Source organism: Drechmeria coniospora, chromosome 02, assembly GCF_001625195.1.
Source record: "Drechmeria coniospora strain ARSEF 6962 chromosome 02, whole genome shotgun sequence".
Taxonomy (NCBI): domain Eukaryota; kingdom Fungi; phylum Ascomycota; class Sordariomycetes; order Hypocreales; family Ophiocordycipitaceae; genus Drechmeria; species Drechmeria coniospora.
In genome coordinates, this window is record NC_054390.1 from 2,488,885 (window position 1) to 2,515,269 (window position 26,385).

The 26,385-nt window shown below is 55.9% G+C and overlaps 10 protein-coding genes across 10 annotated transcripts; 6 read left to right on the forward strand and 4 right to left on the reverse strand.

Annotated features, from left to right (window-relative positions):
- Positions 1-886: 886 nt before the first annotated feature.
- Positions 887-1,255, reverse strand: DCS_03818 (uncharacterized protein; the record flags this gene model as incomplete). The annotated part of the gene is made up of 1 exon (XM_040801131.1): positions 887-1,255. One exon carries the CDS (start codon positions 1,253-1,255, stop codon positions 887-889), a length of 369 nt encoding a protein of 122 aa, XP_040656164.1.
- Positions 1,256-5,036: 3,781 nt separating this feature from the next.
- On the forward strand, positions 5,037-9,428 carry DCS_03819 (Acyl-CoA dehydrogenase family member 10; the record flags this gene model as incomplete). Its single annotated transcript, XM_040801132.1, has 9 exons — positions 5,037-5,135; positions 5,201-5,817; positions 5,914-6,297; positions 6,735-6,760; positions 6,814-7,227; positions 7,306-7,957; positions 8,076-8,324; positions 8,378-8,480; positions 8,592-9,428. 9 exons carry the CDS (start codon positions 5,037-5,039, stop codon positions 9,426-9,428), a joined length of 3,381 nt encoding a protein of 1,126 aa, XP_040656165.1.
- Positions 9,429-9,755: 327 nt separating this feature from the next.
- DCS_03820 (uncharacterized protein) lies at positions 9,756-10,217 on the forward strand (the record flags this gene model as incomplete). Its single annotated transcript, XM_040801133.1, has 1 exon — positions 9,756-10,217. The coding sequence occupies one exon, from the start codon at positions 9,756-9,758 to the stop codon at positions 10,215-10,217; it is 462 nt and encodes a 153-aa protein (XP_040656166.1).
- A 459-nt stretch (positions 10,218-10,676) lies between these two features.
- On the forward strand, positions 10,677-11,447 carry DCS_03821 (uncharacterized protein; the record flags this gene model as incomplete). Its single annotated transcript, XM_040801134.1, has 1 exon — positions 10,677-11,447. The coding sequence occupies one exon, from the start codon at positions 10,677-10,679 to the stop codon at positions 11,445-11,447; it is 771 nt and encodes a 256-aa protein (XP_040656167.1).
- A 372-nt stretch (positions 11,448-11,819) lies between these two features.
- On the reverse strand, positions 11,820-12,376 carry DCS_03822 (small nuclear ribonucleoprotein D1; the record flags this gene model as incomplete). The annotated part of the gene is made up of 3 exons (XM_040801135.1): positions 11,820-12,124; positions 12,225-12,274; positions 12,363-12,376. The coding sequence occupies 3 exons, from the start codon at positions 12,374-12,376 to the stop codon at positions 11,820-11,822; spliced, it is 369 nt and encodes a 122-aa protein (XP_040656168.1).
- A 1,210-nt stretch (positions 12,377-13,586) lies between these two features.
- Positions 13,587-16,400, forward strand: DCS_03823 (putative cullulin 3; the record flags this gene model as incomplete). The annotated part of the gene is made up of 3 exons (XM_040801136.1): positions 13,587-13,655; positions 13,882-16,169; positions 16,223-16,400. 3 exons carry the CDS (start codon positions 13,587-13,589, stop codon positions 16,398-16,400), a joined length of 2,535 nt encoding a protein of 844 aa, XP_040656169.1.
- A 1,000-nt stretch (positions 16,401-17,400) lies between these two features.
- Positions 17,401-20,297, reverse strand: DCS_03824 (subtilisin-like serine protease PR1C; the record flags this gene model as incomplete). Its single annotated transcript, XM_040801137.1, has 3 exons — positions 17,401-19,626; positions 19,719-20,087; positions 20,184-20,297. 3 exons carry the CDS (start codon positions 20,295-20,297, stop codon positions 17,401-17,403), a joined length of 2,709 nt encoding a protein of 902 aa, XP_040656170.1.
- Positions 20,298-22,354: 2,057 nt separating this feature from the next.
- On the forward strand, positions 22,355-23,292 carry DCS_03825 (2-keto-4-pentenoate hydratase; the record flags this gene model as incomplete). The annotated part of the gene is made up of 3 exons (XM_040801138.1): positions 22,355-22,452; positions 22,570-22,781; positions 22,865-23,292. 3 exons carry the CDS (start codon positions 22,355-22,357, stop codon positions 23,290-23,292), a joined length of 738 nt encoding a protein of 245 aa, XP_040656171.1.
- Positions 23,293-23,411: 119 nt separating this feature from the next.
- Positions 23,412-24,104, reverse strand: DCS_03826 (3-hydroxyanthranilic acid dioxygenase; the record flags this gene model as incomplete). Its single annotated transcript, XM_040801139.1, has 3 exons — positions 23,412-23,864; positions 23,929-24,004; positions 24,073-24,104. 3 exons carry the CDS (start codon positions 24,102-24,104, stop codon positions 23,412-23,414), a joined length of 561 nt encoding a protein of 186 aa, XP_040656172.1.
- Positions 24,105-25,413: 1,309 nt separating this feature from the next.
- Positions 25,414-26,243, forward strand: DCS_03827 (uncharacterized protein; the record flags this gene model as incomplete). Its single annotated transcript, XM_040801140.1, has 4 exons — positions 25,414-25,500; positions 25,605-25,788; positions 25,931-26,066; positions 26,126-26,243. The coding sequence occupies 4 exons, from the start codon at positions 25,414-25,416 to the stop codon at positions 26,241-26,243; spliced, it is 525 nt and encodes a 174-aa protein (XP_040656173.1).
- Positions 26,244-26,385: the final 142 nt, after the last annotated feature.

The window sequence follows — 26,385 nt, forward strand, 5'->3', positions numbered from 1 at the left end:
GTCTTATACTCTATTACTGCATAAAATAATCCGCGCGTATGGACTTTGTTATGTTAGTGGGCCGGCGAAAGTGTCGATTCACTTTGTAACAGTAGTAGCGCAACCACAATTGAATCGTCACTTTTGTTTCGTGACTGTACATGACTACAGTGTAATGCCTACAGTACAGTCGGAGGACGGAGCACGACCATGTGATCCGGAAAAAATGCTTATATAATCATTGTTCACGACACATTGTCTCTGATTCGAAGTCGAAAGGTTGTGAAGGAGTCCCTCGGGAAGCCTCCCCTTAACCCACACTGGATGAGCTAAACAGAAAACGGGGACTATAAATTTTTTCAACAGTATATGAAAGGAATACAAAGTATGCAGTATCATCCCATTGTCACATGTAATTCCGTGCCTACAATCGACTTTGGTCGAATAGTGACTTTCTACTAATGCATATCTAGGCATTCGACGGCTACGCGCAATACCGACTCCATGCATATCACAATCGGATATCATGGCATCCCACGAACTGTAGATGCTGGCACAGATTGGCGGTACGAATCCAGACTGGCTGTACCAATGCAAAATAGCACCGTAATGCGGATGTAGAGACGGATCCAAGCAAGATATTGTATGCGCTACCCGAATGGTTGTTACACGCTTGCATGGGCTCGGTCAGTACTGCATACGGTGATAGATGCAAGTTCCAGATAGTGCGTTTAAGTGAGTGAAATTTATCAACAAGTCTATACGCCCAAAACTGCCTCAAATACTATATGTAACAGTTGTACAATGAAGTAGTTTGCAATCCAGTCCGAAATACGCTCAACGTATTAGAGCCAAGATAGGCCAGTGACTTTCCATTGTACAATCCCTCAAACCACAACACGAAGGACTAGTTTGTTGTACACCAACCACCTCCTGTCGCAACACATTTGCTGCCCTGCTTCGCAGTTGCAGCTACATTTTGACGGAAGGCATTGCCATTGAACACACTCGGGAATTTTTTCGTCCAGCTGTCCGTGTCGACGTCATCATCATCATCGTCGTCCCCCGTATACGAAGGTGCATTTGCCGCCTGGTTGCTGCCCCACCGGTTCGTGTTCATGTTCCTGCCCTGTGCATTCTGCCCCCAGCCTTGCCTAAAGCTCGACATTCCCCTGTTCACCTGGGCGTTGATCATGTCGGAGAACCTGTCCCAATTGGTCGGTGCGGCAAGGCCGAGTCCTGTAAAGGCAACGAGAACAGCAACGGAGACGCGCATGTTGTAGATGGTTGAAATGAAGCGTAGATGTGAGAGAAAGTGACGGTGATTGCGGTTGAGTACAGAGAGAGCGGCTAGGTTGGTTGAAGAGAAGGCAGTAGATTGTTGACTGTTGAGAGCAAGGATAGTAGATTGGTTGAGGAAACGACAGTGGATTGACTGCACAAGAAAGGATGGTAGATTGGTTGAAGGAAAGGCTGGTTTGTTCTGTTGCATCGACTTTTTGGGACGCGTTCGGCCCTACTTATACACGATTTTACCGCCAGCAAGAGGCAGCATTGAATTCGGCGAAGCTCGGCAATTATTACGAAACAGGCACTCCGTACACTGTTGGAGAATGCAGCGTGGCTTGGTGGTCACCACGAAGGATGTTCACACTGTCAGAGCGCACTCTCATGCCCAAACGCCGTTGGGCTGTGGCATCTTCACGTTTTGCGGAAGAAACATAGCTAGTGATAGCGTGTGTCACGAACTAACTAGGCGGCGGCATGCACTTGGTAGAAATCAATCTACGGACGCAGGCCCAGGCGCACAGTATGCAGGATTCAAGGGACGCACTCTCCGTACAGCGCGAGCACTACTTGCCACGCACGGAGTACTCCTTGCCACACACTCCTTGTTATCGGGACTGTACGGAGTATGTGCATGCAACATCGATTAGAGTCAGTATCTTCAGGGCGTTTGGGGCGGCGGCACAGGGATGTGGCAAGGAAAGGGGGTGCAGGAGAGGGGAAGACTGCCCTGAGCAAGCGAACTCTGGCTGCGGGTCAGGCAGGAAAGGCGCAGCAAGATGCGCTGTTTCATACGGATGATATTCGAATCAGAACGCATAGGACTGGAGGGGACGCGCAAGGACAGTGCAGCACAGTGCAGCACAGAGTGCATGATAGTCAGTACAGGACAGTACAGGTAATGCAACGAGGAACGATAGTGCTCTCTAGTAATTAATGCAGAAGTAATATGGAGTAGGGTGCAGTAAGTATTGTATTTACCAAACGACACAGTAAGGTTACAAGAAGTACTTACGGAGTACTGTCCGCGTTCAAGTAAGTGGTACTTGTACGTGTAGTGCAGCACTCTACGCAGTATGGGACGACTGAATGTAGAGAAGTACAGTAGTTAGACAGTACAGTACAGTGCATTTACTGCAGTAACTGCATGTTCTTAGTACCTAAATATACCGTACGCATTCTTTTGTGTGGGGGCTTAAGCTCCCCAACTAGACGCGAAACGACGGTGTGGTCGGCTTCAGGCCTACCATCCATCCATACAGTCACCATCCATCCATAAGAGTACTAGGTAGTTAGATGGAGCGTACGAGACCCGCTCATTAGGCTCACGAGGGTGCGCATCCAATGTAACGCGACGGCTTCAAATAGTGCAAAGGTAATTCGAAGCTGGTAGCGGCACAACGCAACGGCAAGTGTGTAATTACTGTGGAGGTCAGTTCATCGGACCTTTCAGATCCTCGCAGGGAGGTGGGTGCTGCGGGACGACAAGCTACGAGAACCGAAACAAGAATAGCGCATGGCAGTGCTTGTGCTCCGTACCGTAGGTGTGCTGTAGGTATTGGACAGGTCGATCCTCCAACAAGGCAACGCCAGCAGAGGCGAAGCGAACGGTATCGGGGGCGGGTGGGCTAGGGTAGAGGCTGGTCATCTGAAGGATCACCGCTACCGCCGACCAACGGGAGTAGCTGTTTGGGACCTTGGGGTTCCAGAATGGCGACGTACCGTACTTGATGATCTGACGCTTGTTCCAATCGACGCCAAGGTAGAAGCAAACGGCCAGTAGGACATGCTCAGTACTGGTGACTTTTTTTCCAATCAACGTCCGATAATGCAGCCATGCTGCGAATACCGAGGAGGCGACAGAACCCGAAACGAATACGAGCATGTAAAGCTGCACGTGCATAAGCATATGAATTCGTTAGAAAGGCAACCTCCTGCGGCTCACTTCGATCCCATCATAATATAAGGCCAGCCATCCAAAGCGCTCGCTCACATGGGGGATGAGAGTAGACCCGCCACTCCCTGACCAGATGCGACTACCAGTATTCATGCAACGCAAACCTGAAGGATCCATCCAATTTTTCCTCGCGGCTTTCTCCTCCATCAAGGCGTCCTCGCGGAAAGGCGCCTTTGCTATGAGGGGCATCGACGTTCGCCTGCTATCTGTTCGCGAACTCATCTGGCCAGTGCGCACATCCAGCCACGCAACCATCAGTATCGATGCTTTTATCCCGGTCGCTATGTTTTTGTAACGCACCCTAGAGCGTTTCCGAACTCGTCCACCAAACAGATTGCGTCCGTTTTGCGTCCGCTTGGACGACGTCGGTGCATCAGCAAGATGGTCCAACAGCAGACGACGCAAAGTACGGATACATTTGCAGCAACACAAGTAAGTACATCTACGGAGTAAAAGTAAGTAATTGATGTGTTAGTACAACTAGGTACATGTGTGGAGCGGTACATTGGTTGGAACCTGTACATACCTATAATAGGTGACTACTAATACAGTTACTGTACTGCAGGTATAAAGGTACTAGGTAGGCACCCACTAATAACTACAGTGGGTACCTGTAGTGTCCTCCGTACAGTACTCCGTACAAGTAAGGATAATTACTGAATACCTGTACGGAGAACCTACTATGTATAGTGGGGGGCAAAAAGTATTTGCCCATGTTTAGATACCACATTCCAAGTCCAGTCAAACCTAATCTATTTTGTTAGTAATATAACAATAAATATTTCGTCTACCACCCCTCTACTGTACTGCAGCAATAATAGCCTCAACGCAATGGGGCATTGTATCAATCAGCTTCTAAATCTCGAAGATAACGAATCTATCGACTCGTCCTTCGAGAGGTAGCTTGCAAATCCGTAATCGCAATTGATGCGATAATTCTTTGCCTCGAGGCATCGTTACGGCTGCCTTGAGGTATTGTTATTGCTACGTGTGATGCGCATGTAGCTATTGAATTGTTACAATACTAACGACAATGATTAGATTTGATTAGACTTGGAATGTGGTACCTAAAGGTGGGCAAATACCTTTTGCCACATACTGTAGTTGTACTGATAGGTGCGGGAGGTAGCGGCGGCGGCGGCTGTCAGGGCAAGACCGAAGGCTGAGGGGAGGGAGATTCTCCACTAACAGTGTACTTGACCCCAGTAAGTAAGTGTACTAAAGCACGCACGCGCATAACACAACGCGAGTGAGCGAGTGACGGCACTCATTAGAGAATACCTCGGCTGACTGCACAGAAATACAGTACGGAATTCCGCACTTGCAAAGTTCACCGTATGCCCAGAACTTACAGGTACCATTACGAGCACACCGGATAATCATTCCATCTGGCTGTACAAGCAAGTGTACTTATTTACACCTGCAGCTTGGTTGTACTTAAGTACTAGATGGAGTAATTGCTTATTAACAGTGTGATGAATACAGGTCATCCCCGCATACAAGTGCAAGTATACTTACACGTCGACCCACTCACTCTACGCTCAACTAACCAGTGATAACCAGGTTGCGTATTACCTACCTCCTGCCTGCTACTGCATGTACACATGTAGCCATCGGTCATCCATCGTCCGCTTCGTCACCCAAAAGTCCTCCCTCGACCGTTCAGGTGCTGCATTCGAGAGCGTCATCTCGGACGCTGCAGCCATTTGGTTCCTCGTTTGGTAGCATCGCATAGAATAGGCACCTACGAGTCGGCTCGTGCAACATCGACGTCCGTTCCATCGCCTGCTGGCTTCGGTCGACAAGGGCAGTGATGGCGGGCAGGGTGCGGCAGCCCATCGACGAAGTCGCCTTTGGGAGGTTTGTGTCCGAAAATGTACCCCAGATCAAGCCGCCGATTGAGCTGAAGCAGGTGAGTGGACGGGACCGGAGCGGGTGGGAAGTTGGACCGCTGACACCTCCTGCGGGGGGGAATAGTTCGGCTTTGGCCAGTCAAACCCGACCTACCAGGTGACGGGTGCCGATGGGCAAAGGTTCGTCATGCGCAAGAAGCCGCCGGGCAAGCTGCTGTCCAAGACGGCACACAAGGTCGAGCGCGAGTACCGAATAATGCACGCCCTCGAGGGCACCGACGTGGTCGTGCCCAAGACGTACTGCCTCTGCGAGGACGAGACGGTCATCGGCACGCCGTTTTACATCATGGAGTTCCTCGACGGCCGCATCATCGAGGACTTCACCATGCCTGACGTGACGGCCGAGGAGCGGACGCAGATGTGGCGCGCCGCCGTCGAGACGCTCGGCAGGTTCCACGGCGTCGACTATCGAGCCGTCGGCCTGGCCAAGTTCGGCAAGCCGTCGGGCTTCTACGGCCGTCAGATCCAGACGTGGAGCACGATATGCGCGAGGCAGGAGCTCGTTCGAGACGTTGACACTGCCGAGGAGGTCGGTAGGCTACCGCACTTTGACGAAACCGTACGCTTCCTCACCGACGAGCGGCGACAGCCCGAGGAGCGGACGACCTTGGTGCACGGGGACTACAAAATCGACAACCTCGTGTTTCATAAGACGGAGCCGCGGGTCATTGGAATTCTCGAGTATGCACGCCGATCCCGGACGGGGAAGCCCCCCCCCCGCTCCCCCTACACTCTTCAGGTCGAAGTTTCAACTGACTGACACGTGCCACGCTGAAGCTGGGAAATGGCGACCATCGGACACCCGCTCTCCGACGTCTGCAACATGCTGACGCAGTTCTACATGGCCACGCAACCTGACGGCGCGGGATCGAGCATGGCCGCCGGCTTTCTGCCGGGACGGACGCCTGGCCTGCCGAGACCGGAGCAGATCATGGCCTGGTACGCCGACGTTGCCGGCTACGACCCGCGCCCGGACCTGACTTGGGGGATGGCTTTTAACATCTTCAAGATCGCCGCCGTCTGCCAGGGCATCGCCGCGCGGTACGCGCTGCGGCAGGCTAGCAGCGAAAAGGCCAAGCTCCACGCCGTGACGAGATTCCCACTTGCCGAGCTGGCCTGGGAGCTGGCGCAGGCCGCGAGCAAGGAGACAGGCCCACGGCTGTAACGGACCGTGGGCGAATATCATTTGGATGCTCAGGTCGTTGATGGATAGGGCGATCAAAGGTGGATCGTGAAGTATCCCGTAGGAGGCATCTGGGGTTGAACCTGTAGCTTATCTGCAAGGCTGCCAATGGATAAGGGGGAACCGGCACCAACAGCCTCGGCGCTCGTACAGGTCCTGTACTGTATGGGGCAAGTGCCCGTGGTCGCCGATTACATTGTGGGGCATGCTACGGAGTAGAGGGGACTCACCCGCTGCCGAGATGTGGGGGTTTCCACACCCCAACCAATCACCAATCAGTGGGCCGACTCGTTTCCAACGACGGAGAGTCTGGCTCTCGCAGCTGGACGGAAATGCCAATCCAACCCAATCCAACCAACCTGCTGCTGTGCAGCAATTGATCACGACCAAGAGTTGAGTTGCAACTATCCCATAGATTCGATCCTTCACCGGTCCAGCATGGTATCGATGAACTGCCAAGATCCGATCCCCGCTGCGTGCTCTTGATATTCTAGAACCTCGATCCGTTGACGATCGGAAGGCGATAAAGGCGTGGCGATATTCGACGCTTCCAAGCGTACACGCCGCTTCCGATCTCGGGCGAAAGCGACGGCGTCGGCGTATGGCGACGGACAGCAGGCGGCGCATCACGCTGCCGCCTTCGTCGCCGCCGCTGCGGGAGGAGCAACGTCCGCTGCTGAGCAGGCTCTATACCGACCACGGCGACGACGGTGACAATGTGTACAGCTGCATGACGAATCCGCACAGCCACCTGCCCGTGTACACGAGCATTCACCGCATACGGCGTGACATTTCGAGCGTCGTCGAGGATTACCTCAGTCTCGAGCAGCTTCGGGATGTGAGGATCAACGTGACGGTTGTGAGACCGCTCGTGGATAAGTTCTACGAGCTCGAGGACATCTCCATCAGTCAGTCAACCCTTTGCCCCCCCCCTCCCCCTCTCCTGTCGTCTTCGTCGTTGGCGCTGACGAGGACGGCGGCTGTAGTCTACTGCCTCCTGGTCAATCGGGCCCAGTTCCTCGTCGAGGAGGCGCAGTCGAGCAATCGGCAAAACGTCAACTGGACCCGGGCCACGCTGTGCGAACTCATCGCGACGCGCATATTGAGGCGCTTCGGCGAGGACCACCAAGGCGCCGACGGCCTCCTCCTCCTCGCCCACATCCTCGTCGCCGGTTTCGAACCCTTCCAGAATGCGCCGCTGCACATCCGCCAGGAGGCCGAGGCCAAGACCTCCTGGACCTACCATCGCACCCTCCCCGCTCTCGAGGTGGCCATTGTGACGGAGAGCAAGCACTTCCTCAGCTCCACCACCTGCCAGCGCGTCGTCTCCGCCATCTACGAGGGCCGCATCATCTACACGCCCTCGACCTTCTGGGACATCATCCCCGACCACTACAAGCTGAAGCCCATCTCGCTCTACGACCCCCGCAAGTCGCCGCTGCTGAACCAGTACCGCCTCATCGTCCCGCGCACGCGCAACATCCTCGAGTCGTCCCAATTCGTCATCCTCCTCGCCCTCTACATCGCCGTCATGCTACTGAGGGAAAAGACGAGGCTCACCGTCGTCGAGGCCGCCTTTGCCGTCTACGCCTTTGGATGGGGCTTGGATCAGTTTGCGACTCTCCTCGCCCATGGCTGGTACGTGTCGTCGTCGTGTCGTCGTGTCGTCGCGCCCTCGTCCGTACCCGTCCATCGGCCGGCCTGGCGAGCGCATGGACCGATGTTGGTGCTGATGCGATGCTGACATGTTTCCAAGGGGCGTCTATACACAGAACCTGTGGTCTTTTCTCGACGTCGCCTTCATCCTCATCTACCTCGTCTACCTGATGCTGCGCCTGCACGGCCTGAGGATCGGCTCGTCGGAACCGGCCCAGCAGGCATTTGACGTCCTCGCTCTCGCCGCCCCCGTCTTGGTGCCGCGCCTCGCGTTCAACCTCTTGTCCGACAACCTAGTCTTTCTTTCCTTGCGATCGATGATGGCCGACTTCATGCTTCTGACCGCCCTGTCTGCCTGGTGCTTTTTCGGATTCTTGCTATCCCTGCTGTGGTTGGGCGAAGGAGCGCACCCCCTCGTGTAAGCGCCAAGTCCCGCTTCGCTGCGTCGCGCAGCTCGACTGGGCTAACTGGTCAGAACGATATCGAAGTGGATGATTTACATCTGGTTCGGCCTGGACGGCACCGGCATTCAGCGATCGGCAAGTACTCCTCGTCCTCCGGCGCGCCGACCATGGCCGGCGATGCTTGCTTGCTGATCCGTCCCTCGCCCTCGTAGACCGAATTCCACTGGTTGCTCGGACCGGCGCTCATGGTCGCCTTTGCCTTTCTCGGAAACACCCTCTTCCTGACGATCCTCGTCTCGATGCTTTCCAACACGTTCAGCAACATATCCTCCAACGCGACGGCCGAGATTCAGTTCCGCCGGGCCGTGCTGACCCTCGAGGGCGTCAAGGCGGACGCCGTCTTCGCCTACCAGCCGCCCTTCAACCTGCTTGCGGTCTTCATCTTCCTGCCCCTCAAGTTCGTCGTCAGCCCTCGCTGGTTCCACAAAATCCACGTCGCCACCGTGCGGCTGGTCAATTTTCCCCTGCTGCTTATCATCGCCATCGCCGAGCGACGCTTGCTCTGGCGGTCCGGCGCCCAGGGCGAGGCGATGCCGCCCAGGGCCGGTAGGAAATGGTTTTGGAGGAAGTGGCAGCTCTCGGCACATCGCTACCTACGAGCCGTCTTCCAGGTCCATCCGCCGGATGGCGTGCATGATGACATTGCCGTCGATGACGACCTGACGCACCATCTCATCCGGCGGCAGTTCACCAAGCAGTCGTCGGATACGACGGCGTCGACGCAGTTTCGAAAACCGTCGCGCAGAGACTCCATGTTCCCCGGCCTCTCGAGCAAGCTGAGGACGTCCTTCACGTCGACGAGTGACGATGACAGCATGGTGGGCATGGCCGCTAGGATGGCGGCCATGGAGAAGGCGGTGAAGCGGATGGAGCAGGTTCTGACGAGGCTGCTCCCGGAGGACGATAGTGACGAGATGGGCGAAGGCAGCACGCTGAGGGATGGGGACGCCGTCACCGCTGAGTCGTCTTTTCGGGCTCAAGACGGATGATGGGATGGCCAGCATGAAAGATGGCGTTTCGGCGTTTAATGCCGCCTCCCGCGTGCTGCGGCTGCCGTGATTTGACTTTGGAATACCTACATTTCCATCGATTTGTGGCCGTCTCCTCGGTGGAAGATGTAACCTGCAGATGTATCCTGTACTCATAATGGAACGGACAGGCAAGGACCCAGGTCCGGATGGAAGAGTGGTTTGGCAGTGTTGGATAGGCTGGGATATAGATAGACATGTAAATGGCATGAAGAATCACTGCACAACGAGCGGGTGCGACTTTGTGCAGCGCACCCTCTCGTCTCCCGTGCCCGCCTTTCTTCTCCCATGCTCGCCATCGCCTCCCTTCTCCCATGCTCGCCACTCTTCTCACCTCTGCTCACCTCGCGTTCTCCGTGCCGCCTCGCTGCTCGAGGCCTGCTCTACTGTGATACGCCCGTCTCGATAAGCTCCATCGCCCGCAACGCAATGTGCCAAGTCGCCTTCTTCCAGCGCCGCGAGTGCAAGCACATCTGGGCCGTGGTGATGGCGCCTTGCGGCCCCTGCATGGGTTTCGTGACCTGCGCCAGCTTTGGCGACGGAACGGCCAAGGACACACCAAAGTTCTACAAGACCAGGACGAGGCCGTGCCCGAGGTGTGCTGCGGCAGCAGGATACGCCTATGATAGAAATGCCTTACGCATGGTACACAAGATGGGATGGGGGGTCAAGTTCGGTTGGGGACCCGACGAAGACGATTGGGGTGTCGATGTGAGATTTGCGAGGGGTCGAGGATGCGTCATTCTTTGACGACACAGGACGCCGCCTCGCTGCGTCGGCCCCGACGAGCCATCTGGTTGGAGTGCAATACGATAATAATACGATGCGGCCGAGACGAACATCGAAGGGAGGCAAACAATCACGACTTTTTTGTGACGGGGGCAGCTCGGTGCTGACGTGACCAGTAATGGCCAACAGCTGCAACGCTACCCCTCAACACCACAACTGGATTCCGTCTCCTTCACGGCAACCAGCAACCGCAGCGTTGCCATCTCGATATTCGCCCTGTTCATCATGTTTTTATACACCCCCCCCCCCCTTAAAAAAATAACCGAGCACTTCGAGGAAGACTTGTGGATATGGGATTGGAGACATCACGTGGACCCCAGAGTTCCGAGACGCTCATGACAGAAATTCGACGACCATGGTCGGGACGAAAACTTGCCAAGGAACAGAAATAGCCTAATCACAAAACCACGACTGCTCATGATGCAATCGGCGTCCAGCATGCTGCCAACTCCCGACACCTCTCACGTACCCTATGAGCGCGTTTATGAGCCCTCAGAAGACTCCTTCCTGCTCCTCGACACCCTCTCCTCACCCGCTGAAAGGCAATTCCTGCAAAAGGCCTTCTCAGACAGCGCGCCGCTCGTCGTCGAGATCGGCACCGGCTCTGGCGTCGTCCTCGGCTTCGTCCACGCTCATGCGCACACCCTGTTCGGAGACGACGCCCACGTCCTCACCGCAGGCGTCGATATCAACGCCTACGCTTGCCGCGCGACCGTCACGACGACCGCCAAGGCCCAGCGGGATCACCCCGAGACCCATGGCATGTACCTCGGTTCCTGCATGGGCGATCTCGTCACGCCCTGGAGGGACAGCTGCGTCGACGTCTTAATCTTCAATCCGCCCTACGTCCCGACACCGGATATGCCACGACGGCCCGAGAGCTATTTGGATGTTCCCTCGGCGGACCGGAAGCCGTCGTTTGACGACGACTCGTACTTGCTCTCGTTATCGTACGCCGGTGGCAAGGATGGCATGGAGACGACGGACCGCCTAGTGGCTTCCCTTCCGCGCATCCTCTCACCGCGCGGGTGCGCCTACATCCTGCTCTGTGCGCAGAACAAACCGGACGAGGTCAAGGACCGCATACGGAGCTTTGGCCCCCAGTGGAGGGCCATGACCGTCGGCTCAAGCGGAAAAACGGCCGGGTGGGAGAAGCTCCAGGTCGTGCGCGTCTCGCGAGCCACGTCATAGCAATGGGTCATGGTGATGGGAGCAGCCGCCAGGGATGATGAGTGTGTGTATGCAGTAGCCTGACTTAATTTCCCTAGTACGACAAGCCATCTGCTCCCACCTCCCTCCTCCCTCCTCCTGTAGCCATGCCATGCCATGCCATGCCCCCGAGGATTGAACAACAAAACGTTTTGTGTCATCGAACGTCCGAAACGCCAAAAATTTCATCGCCTTGCGACATCATCGTCGTAGTCAACCCCTCACCTCCTTCCCCTGGCTTGAACTGACCAGAGGCTTCATATATGCGATTGTTTCGTCACACCGCAACACGCCGGGCGGCGCTCAGTACCTTGCACAAGCCAGTACATGTCTGTGGCCAACGACTTCAACCCGCTAACCTCGACCGCGGCCACGGCCACGCCCCCGGCCACCGCCTCTGCCTCGCCCGCCACGTCCTCCACGACCTCCCCTGTCTGCGACCTCTTTGCGGGCCTTGTTCTTGGGCTTGGGTGCGTCATCGACGAGCAAGGTATCGAGCGCTAGCGAGTCGGGTAGGATGAAGTATCGGACAGTGGAGCCGCGGATGTTCATGGTGTCGAGGGAGACCGGGCTGCCGCCTTTAGGCGTCATCTTGACAGTGCGTAGAGCCGTGTTCATTTGGGGGGTGACGGACGCTATCGTGCCGTGGACGATGGTGCCTGGCCAGCCATCATGTTAGTCGCCGACGCTCCATCTTGCGTCCACGCTTTTGTCCGGCTGGAGCTGAGGGAAGGGTGATGAAAGAAGGACCGAGCTTACCATTCTTGAGCTCGATCGTCACCGTCTCATTGGCGCACTTCATCAAGAACCTGATTTCGATCTTAGCATCGTTCGTACCTCAAGCCAGGAGTTTCTGGTCCGCTGCGCTTTACGCATGAGGATCTGCTGGGCACCTACCGGACGAGCTTCATGTTGGCGGTGTCGACGTGGTCGTGTAACGGCGTCGACTGCGATAAGAGGTAGTGTTGTACTAAGAGCGATGACCTGATCGCATGAAGATTGTCGTCCTCGAATCCTCGCTGGGGAACTTAATTGCATTCAGCCTCCAGCCGTAGTCTAGTCTCTCGAAATTGCTCCCTCGGAAAATACGCGGAAGAAACGATCACGTGTTGCCTGCGAAGAACCGGTCACGTGACGGCGCGCCTTCTCCTGCGAGGCTCAACCTTCCTCCTCAAACTTGGGGCCCAGGCATAAATACGGGGTGTGGACGACTTGGATTTGGCGTTGTTCTAAAGCTTGCTGTACGATGTATTGAAGAATCATTGAAGCCGACTGCTTCCAAAGTCCAAAACCAACTTTGCCATTCCCTTCTTTGCTGTTGCTCTGGTCCTAGGCTGTCTGCATTTTCGCCGTTCAAATGTCTCGGATAACCAAATGCTTGTGAACTAAGTACTTACATCTACTACTTACACCCACGTACTTACAGTACAAGTACATGTATTAATACTGTAGATAGATGTACAGTACGTATGGAGTACAGTATACGGAGAACTTTAAGTACATATACAAGTACGGAGTACAGGCACTCAGTTGAGTGCACAGCTATCGATAAGTGCGGCATGCAGTGGGGGGCAAAAAGTATTTATGAATACTCCGTAACTCAAGTCACTTTGCTTATTGCTAGCGTGGGAATAGTACTTGTCGAGATCCATTTCCACTAAGTCGGTATTTCTCCGTACTCCGTAGGTACTGGAGCTATGCTGTCGCTGCTCGGCACAGCCATCCCACGGTTCAGTACTCCGTACTTGCACACCAATTTGTAAGTACGAGTCCGCGTGCTAGCAGCCATGTCTCGTATGCCCAGTTGAACACCTGCAACCTGCCCCTCGCACCACCAGATGCTGCATCATCAAATCCACTGTCGGCATGTTGTCAAGCACATCAACGCCGCACACCGCAAGGAACCTGTTATGCGTATATAATGGACAAGTTTTCTCGTTGATCCATCCGAACCCTCGTTCCTATCATACCAATTTGCCCTCTCAATGCCTATCTCCGAAGGGTTTGCTCTGACCTAATCACACCCCCTTCGTCGCCCGGGCCCACGGTTCTCTTTCTCCAGCAACCCTCGCTTTAGCTGTTCCGACCGTCCATCACCGTATCCAGATTGTGTTAGGCTTCATGATTTCTGGAAGAGGTGGCGCGGGTGCTCGTGGTGGCCGCATCCGCCCACCTCGTCGCTTTGTACGCGTAAGTTGATTCTCCTCCGCATCGTGACCTTTTCCTTCCGACACCTCCGCAATTTCCTACGGCAGCGATGCTTCAAAGCAGCTCTACCGTGTCTGAGAATCTTGCCGGGGATTATGGTGACGGCATCGAACCTCACCCACTGTGACTCACATCACCATTACCCCCTCGGGCCGTGTCCCTAGCGCAGCGTAGGCAGAGTCTCCTCGCTAACCGTCATCGTCCACAGCCAAATGGCGAGCATGCCGATTTCGAAGACTGCTGGCAGATGCTGCAGGAGGCTCTGCGCGACATCCACAACAAAAGCTGCGGCCGGCTTTCGTTCGAGGAGCTCTACCGAGCCGCCTACAAGATCGTCCTCAAGAAGAGAGGCGAGGAGCTCTACGACCGTGTCAAGCAATTCGAAGAGCAGTGGTTTGCGCAGCATGTCATTCCCAAGATCGAGATCCTCGTGACCAAGAGCCTCATCAGCGTCGGTGTCGGCCAGTCGTCGAGCTCGGCCAACGAGAGGCGACAGACAGGAGAGAAGTTCCTCAAGGGCGTGCGGGATACGTGGGAGGACCACAACATGTCCATGAACATGACAGCCGACATCCTCATGTACCTCGACCGAGGCTACACCCAGCAGGAGCAGAACAAGGCGCCGATCTTTGCCACGACCATCGGCCTATTCCGTGACCATATCCTGCGCTCGTGCCTGAACGACAACACGAGCCAGCTGGTCATCGACATTGTCGTCTCCGTCATGCTGGATCAGATCGACATGGAGCGAGACGGAGACATAATCGACCGAAACCTCATCCGGAGCTGCAGCCGGATGCTCACGTGCTTGTACGAGACGGAGGACGAGAACGAGAGCCAGACGCTCTACCTGACCGTCTTCCAGCCGCGCTTCGTGGACAGCGGCGAGAAGTTCTACGCACAGGAGTGCCAACGCCTCTTGCGGGATGCCGACGCCGGCACCTGGTTGAGACAGACGCAGCGGCGGCTGAACGAAGAGGTTGATCGGTGCGGGACGTCCATCGAGCTGGACACGCTGCCAAGGATCCTGGACGTCATAGATCGCATGCTCATAAGCCATCACCTGCAAGAGTTTCTGGCCCTCGAAGGCAGTGGCGCCCGATGGATGATCGACAACGACAAGCTTGAGGACCTCTCGATACTCTACAAGCTCATCGTTCGGGTCGACGACAGCAAGTCCGCTCTTCGGGATATTTTGCAGAAGCGAGTCGTCGAACTCGGTCTCGAGATTGAAAGCAGCTTGCGAGGCCTCGACTTTTCAGCCGCCCTTCGTCCCGCCGAGGGCGACGAGGGTGCCAAGGGCGACGATGGGGCCGCCGGAGAAAAGGCCAAGGCGCCTAATGCTGCGGCCCAGCACACGGCCGCTGCGATCAGATGGGTCGACGATGTTCTGAGGCTCAAGGACAAGTTTGACAAGATGCTGAGCCAGTGTTTCCAGGATGACTTGGTCATGCAGACGGCGCTTACCAAGAGCTTTGCCGATTTCATCAACATGTTCGCCCGGGCGTCCGAGTACGTCTCGTTGTTCATCGACGACAACTTGAAGCGAGGAATCAGGGGCAAGACGGAGGCGGAAGTCGACGCCGTGCTGGACAAGGCGGTGATACTGATACGGTACCTGCAAGATCGAGACCTCTTTCAAACCTACTACCAGCGCCACCTCGGCCGCCGGCTGCTGCACGGCAAGTCGGAGAGCCACGATGTCGAGAAACAAATCATCTCGCGCATGAAGCAGGAGCTTGGACAGCAGTTCACGAGCAGGTTCGAGGGCATGTTCCGAGACCTCGTCACATCCGCCGAACTGACGTCGACGTATCGCCAACATATGGCCAGCGTTGGTGACGGGAGCCAAACGATCGACCTGAGCGTCAACGTCCTCACGACCAACTACTGGCCTTCGGAGATCATGGGCCGTCAAGGCTCGCTTGAAGTCGGCCCCCGGGTGTCGTGCAACTATCCGTCCGACGTGAGACGGCTGCAGGCGAGCTTCGAGCAGTTTTACCTGACCAACCGCAACGGACGGAAGCTGACGTGGGTCGGCTCGACTGGCAGCGCCGACATCAAGTGCACCTTTCCCGCCCTTCCCGGGAAGTCGGGCATTCTGGGGCGGGAACGGCGGTATGAGGTCAACGTGCCGACCTTTGCCATGGCCGTGCTCCTGCTCTTCAACGATGTGGAGGACGGCGAGAGCCTCACGTTTGAGGAGATTCAGGCCAAGACAGGCATATCGACGCAGGACCTGATGAGGACGCTGACGGCTGTTGCTGTGGCACCGAAATCGCGGGTGCTGTCCAAGGAGCCTGCGACGAAGCACATCAGAGCCGGTGACAAGTTCACGTTCAACGCATCCTTCCAGAGCAAGATCATGCGAATCAAAGCACCCATCATCAACGCCGTTTCCAAGGTCGAAGGCACGCAGGAGAGGAAGTCGACGGAGGACAAGAACAACCAGACGAGATCGCACATCATTGACGCGGCCATTGTGAGAATCATGAAGTAAGTCTCTTCGACGTCGGCCCCAACTACGCTTGCTGACATGGAAGGAACAGGTCCAGAAGGGAGCTCAGCCACGCGCAGCTCGTCAGCGAAGTTCTCGGCCAGCTCTCCTCTCGCTTCAAGCCCGAGGTGTCACTGATCAAGAAACGGGTGGAGGACCTAATTGTTCGCGAGTACCTCGAGCGGCCAGACGAGGAAGGCGCTCCGTCAATGTATCGCTACGTCGCTTGATTTGATTGATGCCTTTGTGTTGGATGCGGTCTCACGAGTAATGAGGGAAGTTGCATTTGCATGAGGCACGGCGTCAACGGTGTTTGGAGGCGGATTAGATGTTGCCTTATTATGTTTCTTTTTTGTCACATCTCCTTCGCTGCGAGAGCATTCTTTGCAAATGACAATGAGAGGAAGCGCCGAAGGAAGCTGCGATCTTACGGTGCTAATGTCCGCAAGGGGTTTATCTCGTGGAGGAATGTAAAGCCTCGGCATAACTCGCCGATGCAGTAGTCCGGTTGGTGTTTTCAACTTTGAAGGTTTCAAGAATCTTGGGATGTCGGTCTGGGTAAGCGACAAGCAACCAATTCAACCGGTCCAGGAAATCACGGCTCTTAACAGGGCAACCCGGCAACTCAAACGCAGCATCTAGTGCTTCAGGCTCTGGGAAGGGGCCCGCCGGTAATCATGATGCGCCAAATACCGAGGCCAGAATTCCTATGAAAAATGATGAGGCACCACGAGAATCCCCCGCTGAGCGTGCGGCTCCTACATCTGCGCATGTAACAAGGCCCAAACGTCGAATAATCAGAACACCACACCCATCCATGAATGCTCTCCAATGAATAGCACCCGCAGTTCAGACGCAACGTCGGGCACCTCTGGGGAAATGCGTGTCAGATATGGAAAAGCTGTTGGCCAACTTGGCCACCTCAGATGATGGATGCATGAGAGAAGGCAACGGTGGATTCCATGGAAGACTTGCAACGACAGAAGTACGTCTAAAATGCAAAAGCACCTGATCGTAGAGAAGCTGGCCACCACTCAGGAACGTCTCATCAGAGCGTGACAAGGTAATACTGGATACGATCGCATTAAGTGTGCGAAATTAGAAGGCGCAGCAGCAGTTATGGACTTGCTAATCCACGATGTGCATGAAAAGAAAAAAAGGATAAACGTACACATGCTCCTTGCTTCGTAGAGCCTTTTCCATCTCGCGTCGCAGCTCTCATTGCTGACCTTAATCAGGATACTTGATGTTGAAGGGAGGCGTTTCCACAACATCCCAATCGGCTTCATCTGTCGCATTGCCGAAAATCCTTAGGGCGCGGACAATAATTTTATACTTTCCTGCCGGCGCATACTTCCCAGAGTCGAGCCGACCATCCCAAGGATGCAACTTGATATGCCGCGAAACATACGTGAACCAGAAACCGTACGGCCGGCCGATAGAATTGAAGTCTCCTACGTCGGTAGTTAGGTTCCTGAAATTAATCGTTGTATTCTTGGCCAGGTTGCTTGCAACGGGCACAACATGTGCCACTACGAGGGACGTCCCAAGATTGAACTCAGTGATGATGGAAGGCAGGACGGCTCCTGTGATGTTCTTGCCGTCACGTGTCGGCATCGTAAATGTTGAATTATCCCCCAACCTGTCACGATTTTTCGTATCGTTGGAGCGTGCGATCCAAGTGTTTCCAGGCGCCAGGATTGTCGAAGCTCGGAGAGAACCGGTGAGGCCCTGGTAAGGGATCGACAAAGAGGCACCATCAGTGCCGTTGATGGCTATCCAGCCCGACCAGAAGGCTAGACGCTTCCGATCAACACCAGAAGGAGGGGTTGCCTGCACATCGATAGAGGCCGATTTACCGGCGCCTAGCTTGACAGAGCTCTGGCTAAGCTTGATCGTCGCGGCGGCCCGGACCGGTTCGTTGGGGAATTTAGCGGCGGAAATTGATCCCTTGCCGAGGGTGTACATAGCAATGGCCGGTACGTGGGATAGCTTGTAGGTAATTTCCTCGCGGCCTGTATTGGTAATTGTAATCTTGCGAGACTTGACGAAGTGCTCCGTGTCGTTGAAGGACAAAGCAGAGGGCTGGAGTAGGGTAGTAGCATAGGCTGCATCAAAAGCCTGGACAAGGCCGCCTCCTTGCTGGGCCGTCGGGGCATAGTAATCGTAGAATTTGTCACCATCGTTGAAGAGCTGGGGCTTTGCGGTAGATGACAGAAGGCTATTGATCAACGCTGGATCAAATGTACCTCGAGCCTGGCCGATGAGGGCTACAATGCCGGTCACCAATGGTGCGGCCATGGATGTTCCGGAAAGGACAGAGTAACCGCCAGCGGAGGTAAGGAAGGTGGAAACAATACTTCCACCAGGGGCTCCGAACTGGGGCTTGGAACCCAGCTCCCAGGATGGGCCCCAGCTGCTGAAGGTAGAGACAGCACCGCCAGTATTGTGATTTGGAGTCGTTTCCAACATTTGATCCAAATTATCGTCGACCATGTTCAAGGTAACCCGCTTGCCCTGCAATATAGCCTTTGTCCAGCTATCGCCCGTCGCTTTCGACACCACGCCGCAAGCAAGAACACCAGTCAGAGCTGTAAGGTTCACCAGCCCAATATTGCTTTCGATATCATGAGCCAAAATATAATTGGCCCCCTTCGCCAGAGCATGTTTGATCTTGGTGATAGGATTGCAGGAATCAGGGCCGACCAGGACAATCGTGTTGCGCAAATCAGGGGTACTATCCGGCAGTGTGCCGCAAGCATCATGCTTCGTGGTACCGTTCGTCATTTTGCTCGTCATATCGTCCGTAGAAGCATTCTTCCTCGTCGCGTACAGGTAAACATCGAGCGATACGCCGTTCCAGGTGTTGGGCACACCGGGACGGTAGCCAAAATTGAGCTTCCTGCCGGTATCGATGGTGTAGTGGGATTTATATAGAACCCTCGTCGTCAGGGTGTTTTCAAAAGAGGCAACGGATGCTACTCCAATTCCGGACGAAGGAGTGCTCGGGTAGAAGAGTCCATGGTCACCGTCATTGCCTGCCGAGGCAATGACGGGGATTCCCTTGTCGACGATGCGCTGGACGATAACTGTCACAGCTTCCCCGAGCCAACCACCTTGATCACCAATGGAGAGGTTGATAATCTTCGCATGATCTTTGTAGGCTTCAATACAAGCAGCGATGATGATGTCGCTGCCGCCGTGCGCTTTGCAGCTACGGACGCGGTATGCGCCGAGAGTAGCGTCAGGAACAACGCCGGTAAAACCCACGTTATTTGGCCGGGCGGCTATGATGCCGGCGACATGAGTGCCGTGGCCGTGGCAAGTGTCTAATGGGTCGTCGTCGGGCACCGGCGTGTTCGTACCGTCATAGTCATCGCCGACGAAGTCTTTACCGAAGGCGACCAGACAGCCTGGGCCAAAGCAGCCACCAAGAGCCGGGTGGTTGTAGTCGATCTATCATTGCCACAGTTAGCGCTGTTAATGCTCATATTATTCTGCCCCCTCTCATGGGGGGAGCCTTCACTCGAGGAGCGAGGACGACGTACACCCGAATCGATAATAGCAATCCTGATGTCCTTCCCGGTAAGTCCTTTGGCCCGTAGCTTATCTATCTGAGTCATGACATGAGGGGAGTAGGTATCGGCCGTCGAGGTCGCATTTCCACGTTTCCGAAGTTCAGAAGAGCCCTTCTTCGTCTTCTTGTTGCCAGTCCATTCGACACTCGGCTTGGCAGCCGCAATTTGGCGGATTTGGGACACGGCTTTCACGGCAGCGCCAGCTGTGATCTTAGCCGTCGTTGCCGCGGCCGCGGCAATGTCGTACAGCTCGACGGAGACGCCTTTGTAGATTTCACAGTCGAACTTGATGCGCACTTTCCCGATCTTGCTGATGTCGTCGACGAAGGCATCGAGGTCCTAAAGTGAACGGTCAGGTCCCGAGCCGGATGCAGAAATATGTTCAACGGAACGGTTATTGCAGGCAGACAGAGGAAATTGCATGGAACGACGTACATGGCCATCGTTGAGCTCGATGATGATGCCACCGGGCAGGACATCGGTGGACGGTATTGTGGCCAGAGCGGTCGACACGATGGCGACGAGCGACAGGATCGATTGGCGAACCATGGCTGAGCATTCTCCTCTCCACCTGGAGGGAGAGACGGAGAAGACGGCGGAGGAAATAAAAGGCCTCCAGGGCCCTTCTCTCAAGGTCGGTCAAGGAGACGATGCCGAACTGAAGGAGGGGACGCTTCTCTCGATCTGCAGGGATGGACGAAGCGGATGGCGAGCCTGGGAAGGTGACTGCTGGCAGGGGAGAAGAAAGCACAAGGCTCGCTCATCTGGATCGTTTGCTTCATATTGCTGAATCGCCACGCAGGCATCGTACTCAATGTGCCGCAGGGTGAGGAGTCCTGCGATGGAATTGCATGGGGAGGGAAGGTCGACTAAGTACATCCATTGGTGGGTTGCACTCTGCAGGTACATGATTCACGGCGCGCCATCCACCTACAGTGCTAACATGCGTACGTCCTTGCTTGCACGTTCATTCCTGTCTGGGTGGCCGGATCAGCTGAAGGTACGGAGTACAATGACATACTCCAGTATGGGGAGCTTTGGTGCGAGTGTGTCATGGATATTTGGTAAGGGTGCAATACTGTACGAATCCTGCATGTAGTTGTACTCTGGACAAGCCGTACGGTTACCGTACTAGTAACTTGGGTGGGGAGATCGATGGCGCCGTCGCAGATGGTTGTGTCAGGGACCAGTTTCATATCAAGCACATGTACTCCGTACAGTACATGCATGTATGGTAGGTACCTACTAGGCTATAATAACAACATGTCCTGCGATGGATCGCTGGCCTGTACTGTACACTACAAGTACAGTGTAAGCTGTACTCCGTACACCTTGGTACTTGTACATGTAAGTGTAACTGGACTTGGGGCACCGCCAAGTACCTAAGTACGAGCACATGCCCTTCGCCTACACAGTACTTGGGTATGATTAGTGGTCAAGAATAAGTATAGTAGTACGTACAGCCAGACTCTCATGCGACAAAGATGCGTGCCCTGCACCTTCATCAAACGAGGGATGCCTTGTTGCGGATACTCTGCGGAGCCCGGAGAACATACTTACGGATGGAAAACACTTGCCGCCGGGTTCATGGAGATCTCGCTCGCAGCGATGAAATGGATGAAACCGGCCGGATGGTGAACACAACAACTCCAACATGGATGCCGGATGTTCGATGAATAAATGCATCGGCGCCTTTGCATGCGTACTTGTATATATCTGCGATAGATACCTGGTACTTGAAGCGTCGCAGTACGTGCATGTACTTGTACGCTGGTGTCAGCTGCGTCAGGAAACCGCCGCTGGCTGGCAACTGCCGTGTGCCTACGAGGTGCTTGGTTGTATTTCGTCTTTATTATATGCACCTGCACCATACGGAGTACAAGTATGCTCATGCGCCATGTGCACTGCAAAGTACTAAATGGAGCCTGTCTGTTGCTTTGCTCTCCCGATGCACACTATCATCTTATTTCCTTTTCGGTGTGAAGTGGTCTTCAAAATGGCGACATCGGTTCGTAACGAGACGACGGGCATACTTGCAGTCATCTACAAGCAGTACGTGTACAGTTCACGCACAGTACAAGAATACTTGCAGATACACATTGCAGTCAAGCCCCATAACAGCAAGTTGTGGGGATGAGGGTACATGAAGTTGTATTACTTATTTACTACTGTGCTCCGCACGGAGTTCAATTGTGTACTAGGTACGGATAGTTGTACTGAAGTTAGTACAACTATACAAGCTCATGTACTCCGTACTGTACAACTACTGTACACTGTACGGTAGGTAGTCTGTACAGTACGTACAAGAACTTCTAGGTGTACCTAGGTGCAGGCACCGAGTACGGAGTACTTGCAAGTACTAGTAAGTATGAGTTTTACATGTACAGTATTACTGTACGGAGCAAACAAGTATACAGTAGGTACTTACAAGTGCATACAGTACTGTACATGTGCGAGCACATCTGCCGCCACAGTGGTGAGATGGGCACAGTGCAAGCAGTATATGTGCGCTGCCGACGGTGGGAACAGCTCGCAGCGCTCCATACCTCTTCACACCGATAAACGAGCCGAGGACAGAGTTACGGTCGAGGGCCAACGACGGCAACATGCTTGGACTGCGACGCTCCATCGCCACGGCGTCCTCCCAGGGCGCGTCGGTGCTCAAGAGGGCGGGCAAGGTTGTCTGCATCGGACGCAACTATGCGTGAGTCTTCCCATGCCTGCTCTGCTTTCCGGACGAGCGCCTTGGCTGTGCCGGAAGGCGGTTCGATGTCGACGCATGGTCCGCTTGCTGACGCCCTTTGACCTCGATGGCCGACAGCGACCACGTGGCCGAGCTGCAGAACGCCAAGCCCAAGCAGCCCTTCTTCTTCCTCAAGCCTCCGTCGTCCATCCTCCTCCCCGGCGAGGGTCCCTGCCTGCGCCCCAAGGGTGTCGTGATGCACTACGAGGTCGAGCTGGCACTCGTCATGGGCAAGACGGTGAGGGACCTGCGGGCAGACGACAAGGAGGGCGCGCTGGATGCCATCTCGGGTGAGCCGCACCCCTTCCTTCCCTTCCACCCCCCCCCTCCTCGGCCGACGCGCCGCCGGGAGCGTGGCTGACGAGGGGAGCAGCCTACGCCGTGGCCATCGACATGACGGCACGCAACACGCAAGACGAGGCCAAGAGGAAGGGCCTCCCGTGGGACATCGCCAAGGGTTTCGACACCTTTCTGCCCATGAGCAACGTGATCCCCAAGGGCGCCATCGCCGACCCGCACGATGCCGAGCTCTTCCTCGAGATCAACGGGCAGGCCAGGCAGCGGGGGTCGACGGGCCTCATGATCTACCGCATCCCGCGCATCGTGAGCGACATCTCCAAGGTCATGACCCTGCACCCGGGCGACATTGTCCTCACCGGCACGCCGGCGGGCGTCGGGCCGGCGCTGCCGGGCGACGTCATGAGGGCGGGCGTCATGGTGGCCGGACGAGAGGTGGAGGAGGGCAGGATGGAGGTGAGGGTGGAGGAGTCCCCGTCGTCGTACGTGTTTTCCGAGACGTAGGCAAGCTAGAGCAGGTGGCCTCAACTATCCATCTATCTACATGTCCACCGGCGTTTCGAGCCAGCAGGGACGGTGCGGAGACGTGACCGAGGCCGACACGAGACGCTCGCGGAACCATCTCAGGCGCGCGGCACCTGGTTCGGGTCCGGTATCGACCCCCGCTTGGGCTCCCAGTCGGCGAGCTCGCCGCACTCGGGACAAGTCCTCTTGGCGTCGTCGGCCCTGAAGGCCTCGACCGCGGCCTTGATCTGGGTGCCGAGATCGGTGCAGTGGAAGGCGGCCTCGTGGACAACGACGGAGCCTTTGCAGACGCCGCAGTACCAGCGCATGCGGTCGAGGGAGCCGGCCGGCCGGGGCAGCTCGACGACGATGCCGACCGTGTCGGCGAACCGGACCGGGTTGTGCGGCGTCTTGGCCGGCAGGAGGAACATGCCACCCTCGGGGATGACGATGTCGCGAAAGACGTCACCGTCGTCGACGACCTTGAGGAGCATGGCTCCACGGTGCTGGTAGAACCACTCGGGCGTCTCGTTGACGTGGTAGTCGGTGCGCGCGTTGGGGCCGCCGACGATCTTGAGCACCGTAATTTTCATCAGAGAGACGTGCCGAAAGTGGGCCGAGGGGAGGACGAGGTACCATGACGGTCATGCCCTCCTTGTAGACGCAATAGTTGTTGATGGGCGGCTGAAGGAGGTGCCCATTTTCTTCGAGCCTGGCCGATTCAATCCGTCCGTCAGCATCGAATGGCGGGCACGGGACGAGGAGGATGGATCGGCTCACCACTTGGGCACGTTGAGCGGCGGCGCGAGCATCTGTCGCTTCTCACAAGTATACGCCTTGAGACCAGCGGTTCGGCGCGCACAAGTCGGATGTGAGGAAGACGGGAGGCAATGTCGATGGCAGAGACGCCACGGGGGAGAGGTCGATCGATGACGCAGCTTGCCAGGAGGAGCTAGGTGTGGGTGGTGCCGCACCAGTCGTCGCCAGTGGTCGCCAGCCGGAGCACAGCAAGTAATACCTACTAGGAATAGTAAGTACAGTGCTTGCAGGTAATGAATACCAGGCACCTGATTTGAGGTACTACGAGGCAATACCAGACACACTTGCATGTAAGTCCATGTACCTAAGTAACCCGTACAGTTTATTTACTTGTACATACAGTACGCATGCACAAGCACAAGAGTCTACTCCGTACAGTACATACAATGCTACCAGTAATCTCAATACCCAATGTACTAGGTACCTATTATGAGAGGTTGCTTTACATTTACTTACTAACTTACAGGCTGCGGCTGCGGCTGTGGCGCATTGGCATGTACAGTATTTGTGCCGTGCGAGTACGGAGTACTTCATGAGGAGTACAGTACCGTACACAAGTACCATCACTTCCAGCGCATGGAGCCGTTGATTGATGGCAGGCTTGTGGGTGCACGACGCACTTCAAAACTGCCGTGTTCTTTCAACACTCTGATTAAAACTCGTACCGGTCGCACAGGTGAGCGGCTATTCTTGCGCGAACTTGCTCAACCCATGCTGCTGTGCGACGCCCCCATGTTCTGCGGTTGTTCCCGCCCCATGGCCGTGTGACGCGCACTGCGTACCCGTCGAGACAGGCCGTTGTGGCTTAACGGGCCAGCGCAGGCCAGCGCAAGCCAGCGCTGTCCGATACAGCGATCGTTGGTCACACAGCCCGCCGGACCAGGTGGGGAGAGTCCAGAAATTCCCTGGAATCAGCGGTCGACCAGGGCGGGCTAGCAGCCGTTAATACGGGCAAGCCGCGAGCTGGCAGTCCCCTGCCCGGCATTGACAGTGTGTATGATTATCGACTGATTACGTCGGAAACGTGCTCGCTCTCTTCGACCGATCCTCCTTGACCTCCTTCACCGCACCGTCATCCCTTCACACCGTCACCCACCTCTGGCTCTACCGCATCCAGCCCTCGACGCTGCCTCCTACTTCATCGCCAGGAGCTCCTCCCTGTCCATCTCCTCGGTGCTGATTCCACGCCTGCCATCCGCCCCGCCGGGTCAAGCTTAAAGCATCACCGATCAGGATCACGAAGAGGATCACGAATACGATCGCTAGGTTCTTTAAGGCGACCGACGACGCCCGAAGACAACCATGGATCACTCGCACCACATGGAGCACGCAGCTTCTTCCCACGGCGCCCACGGCGGCGGCGACATGGGCGAAATGTGCAACATGAACGTGCGTCGGCACAAGCTTCCTTGCCTCCCCCCCTCCGCCTACGCCTCACCCCCTCCCTCGACCCCCGTGATACGGCAGGGTGTGCTGACTCTCAACCGCGGCAGATGCTCTTCACCTGGGACTCGACCAACCTGTGCATCGTCTTTCGCCAGTGGCACATCCGCTCCACCGCCTCCCTCGTCGTCTCCCTCGTCGCCGTCGTCGTCCTCGCCATGGGCTACGAGGCCCTGCGCTCCGTCTCGCGTCGGTACGAGACGACGGTCAACAAGCGCATCGCCGCCCTTCCGCGTACGTCCCATCAACATGACCCATCCCCCCTCCTCCCCCCCGCGCCCCTGCGTCACGTCTCGAGCGCACCTTTGCATTGTGCCATGTCTTCCCGAGCCTCCGTGGGATCTGTGCCAGTGCTGAGCCTCCGAATGGCAAAAAGACGAGCAGAGTGAAGACGTCACTGAGACAACCCCTTTCCTCGCCACAGGGCAATACCAGGTCGCGGCCGGCAGGAACAGCCACGTCGTCAAGGCCGTCCTCTACGCCTTGCAAAACTTTTACGCCTTCATGCTCATGTAAGTCCGGCTCGGAAAGCAATCCTCGTTCCGGGGTTCTGGATGCTCACGCGTGCAAGGCTCGTCTTCATGACGTACAACGGCTGGGTCATGATTGCCGTCTCCCTCGGCGCCCTGTTCGGCTACCTCTTGTTTGGCCAGTCGACGTCATCGACAAAGGACAACGCATGCCACTGATCGAGTGCGAGGCGCCGCCAATGCACAGCCATGGCATGTGACGATGCTCGGTTTCCTCCGGAGCGGAAATAGAAAGCGCACCGTCGTCGTCACGTGCACTCGTTCCGAACCACATCCACGGCCCCGCCTGTCTGTGGCATCT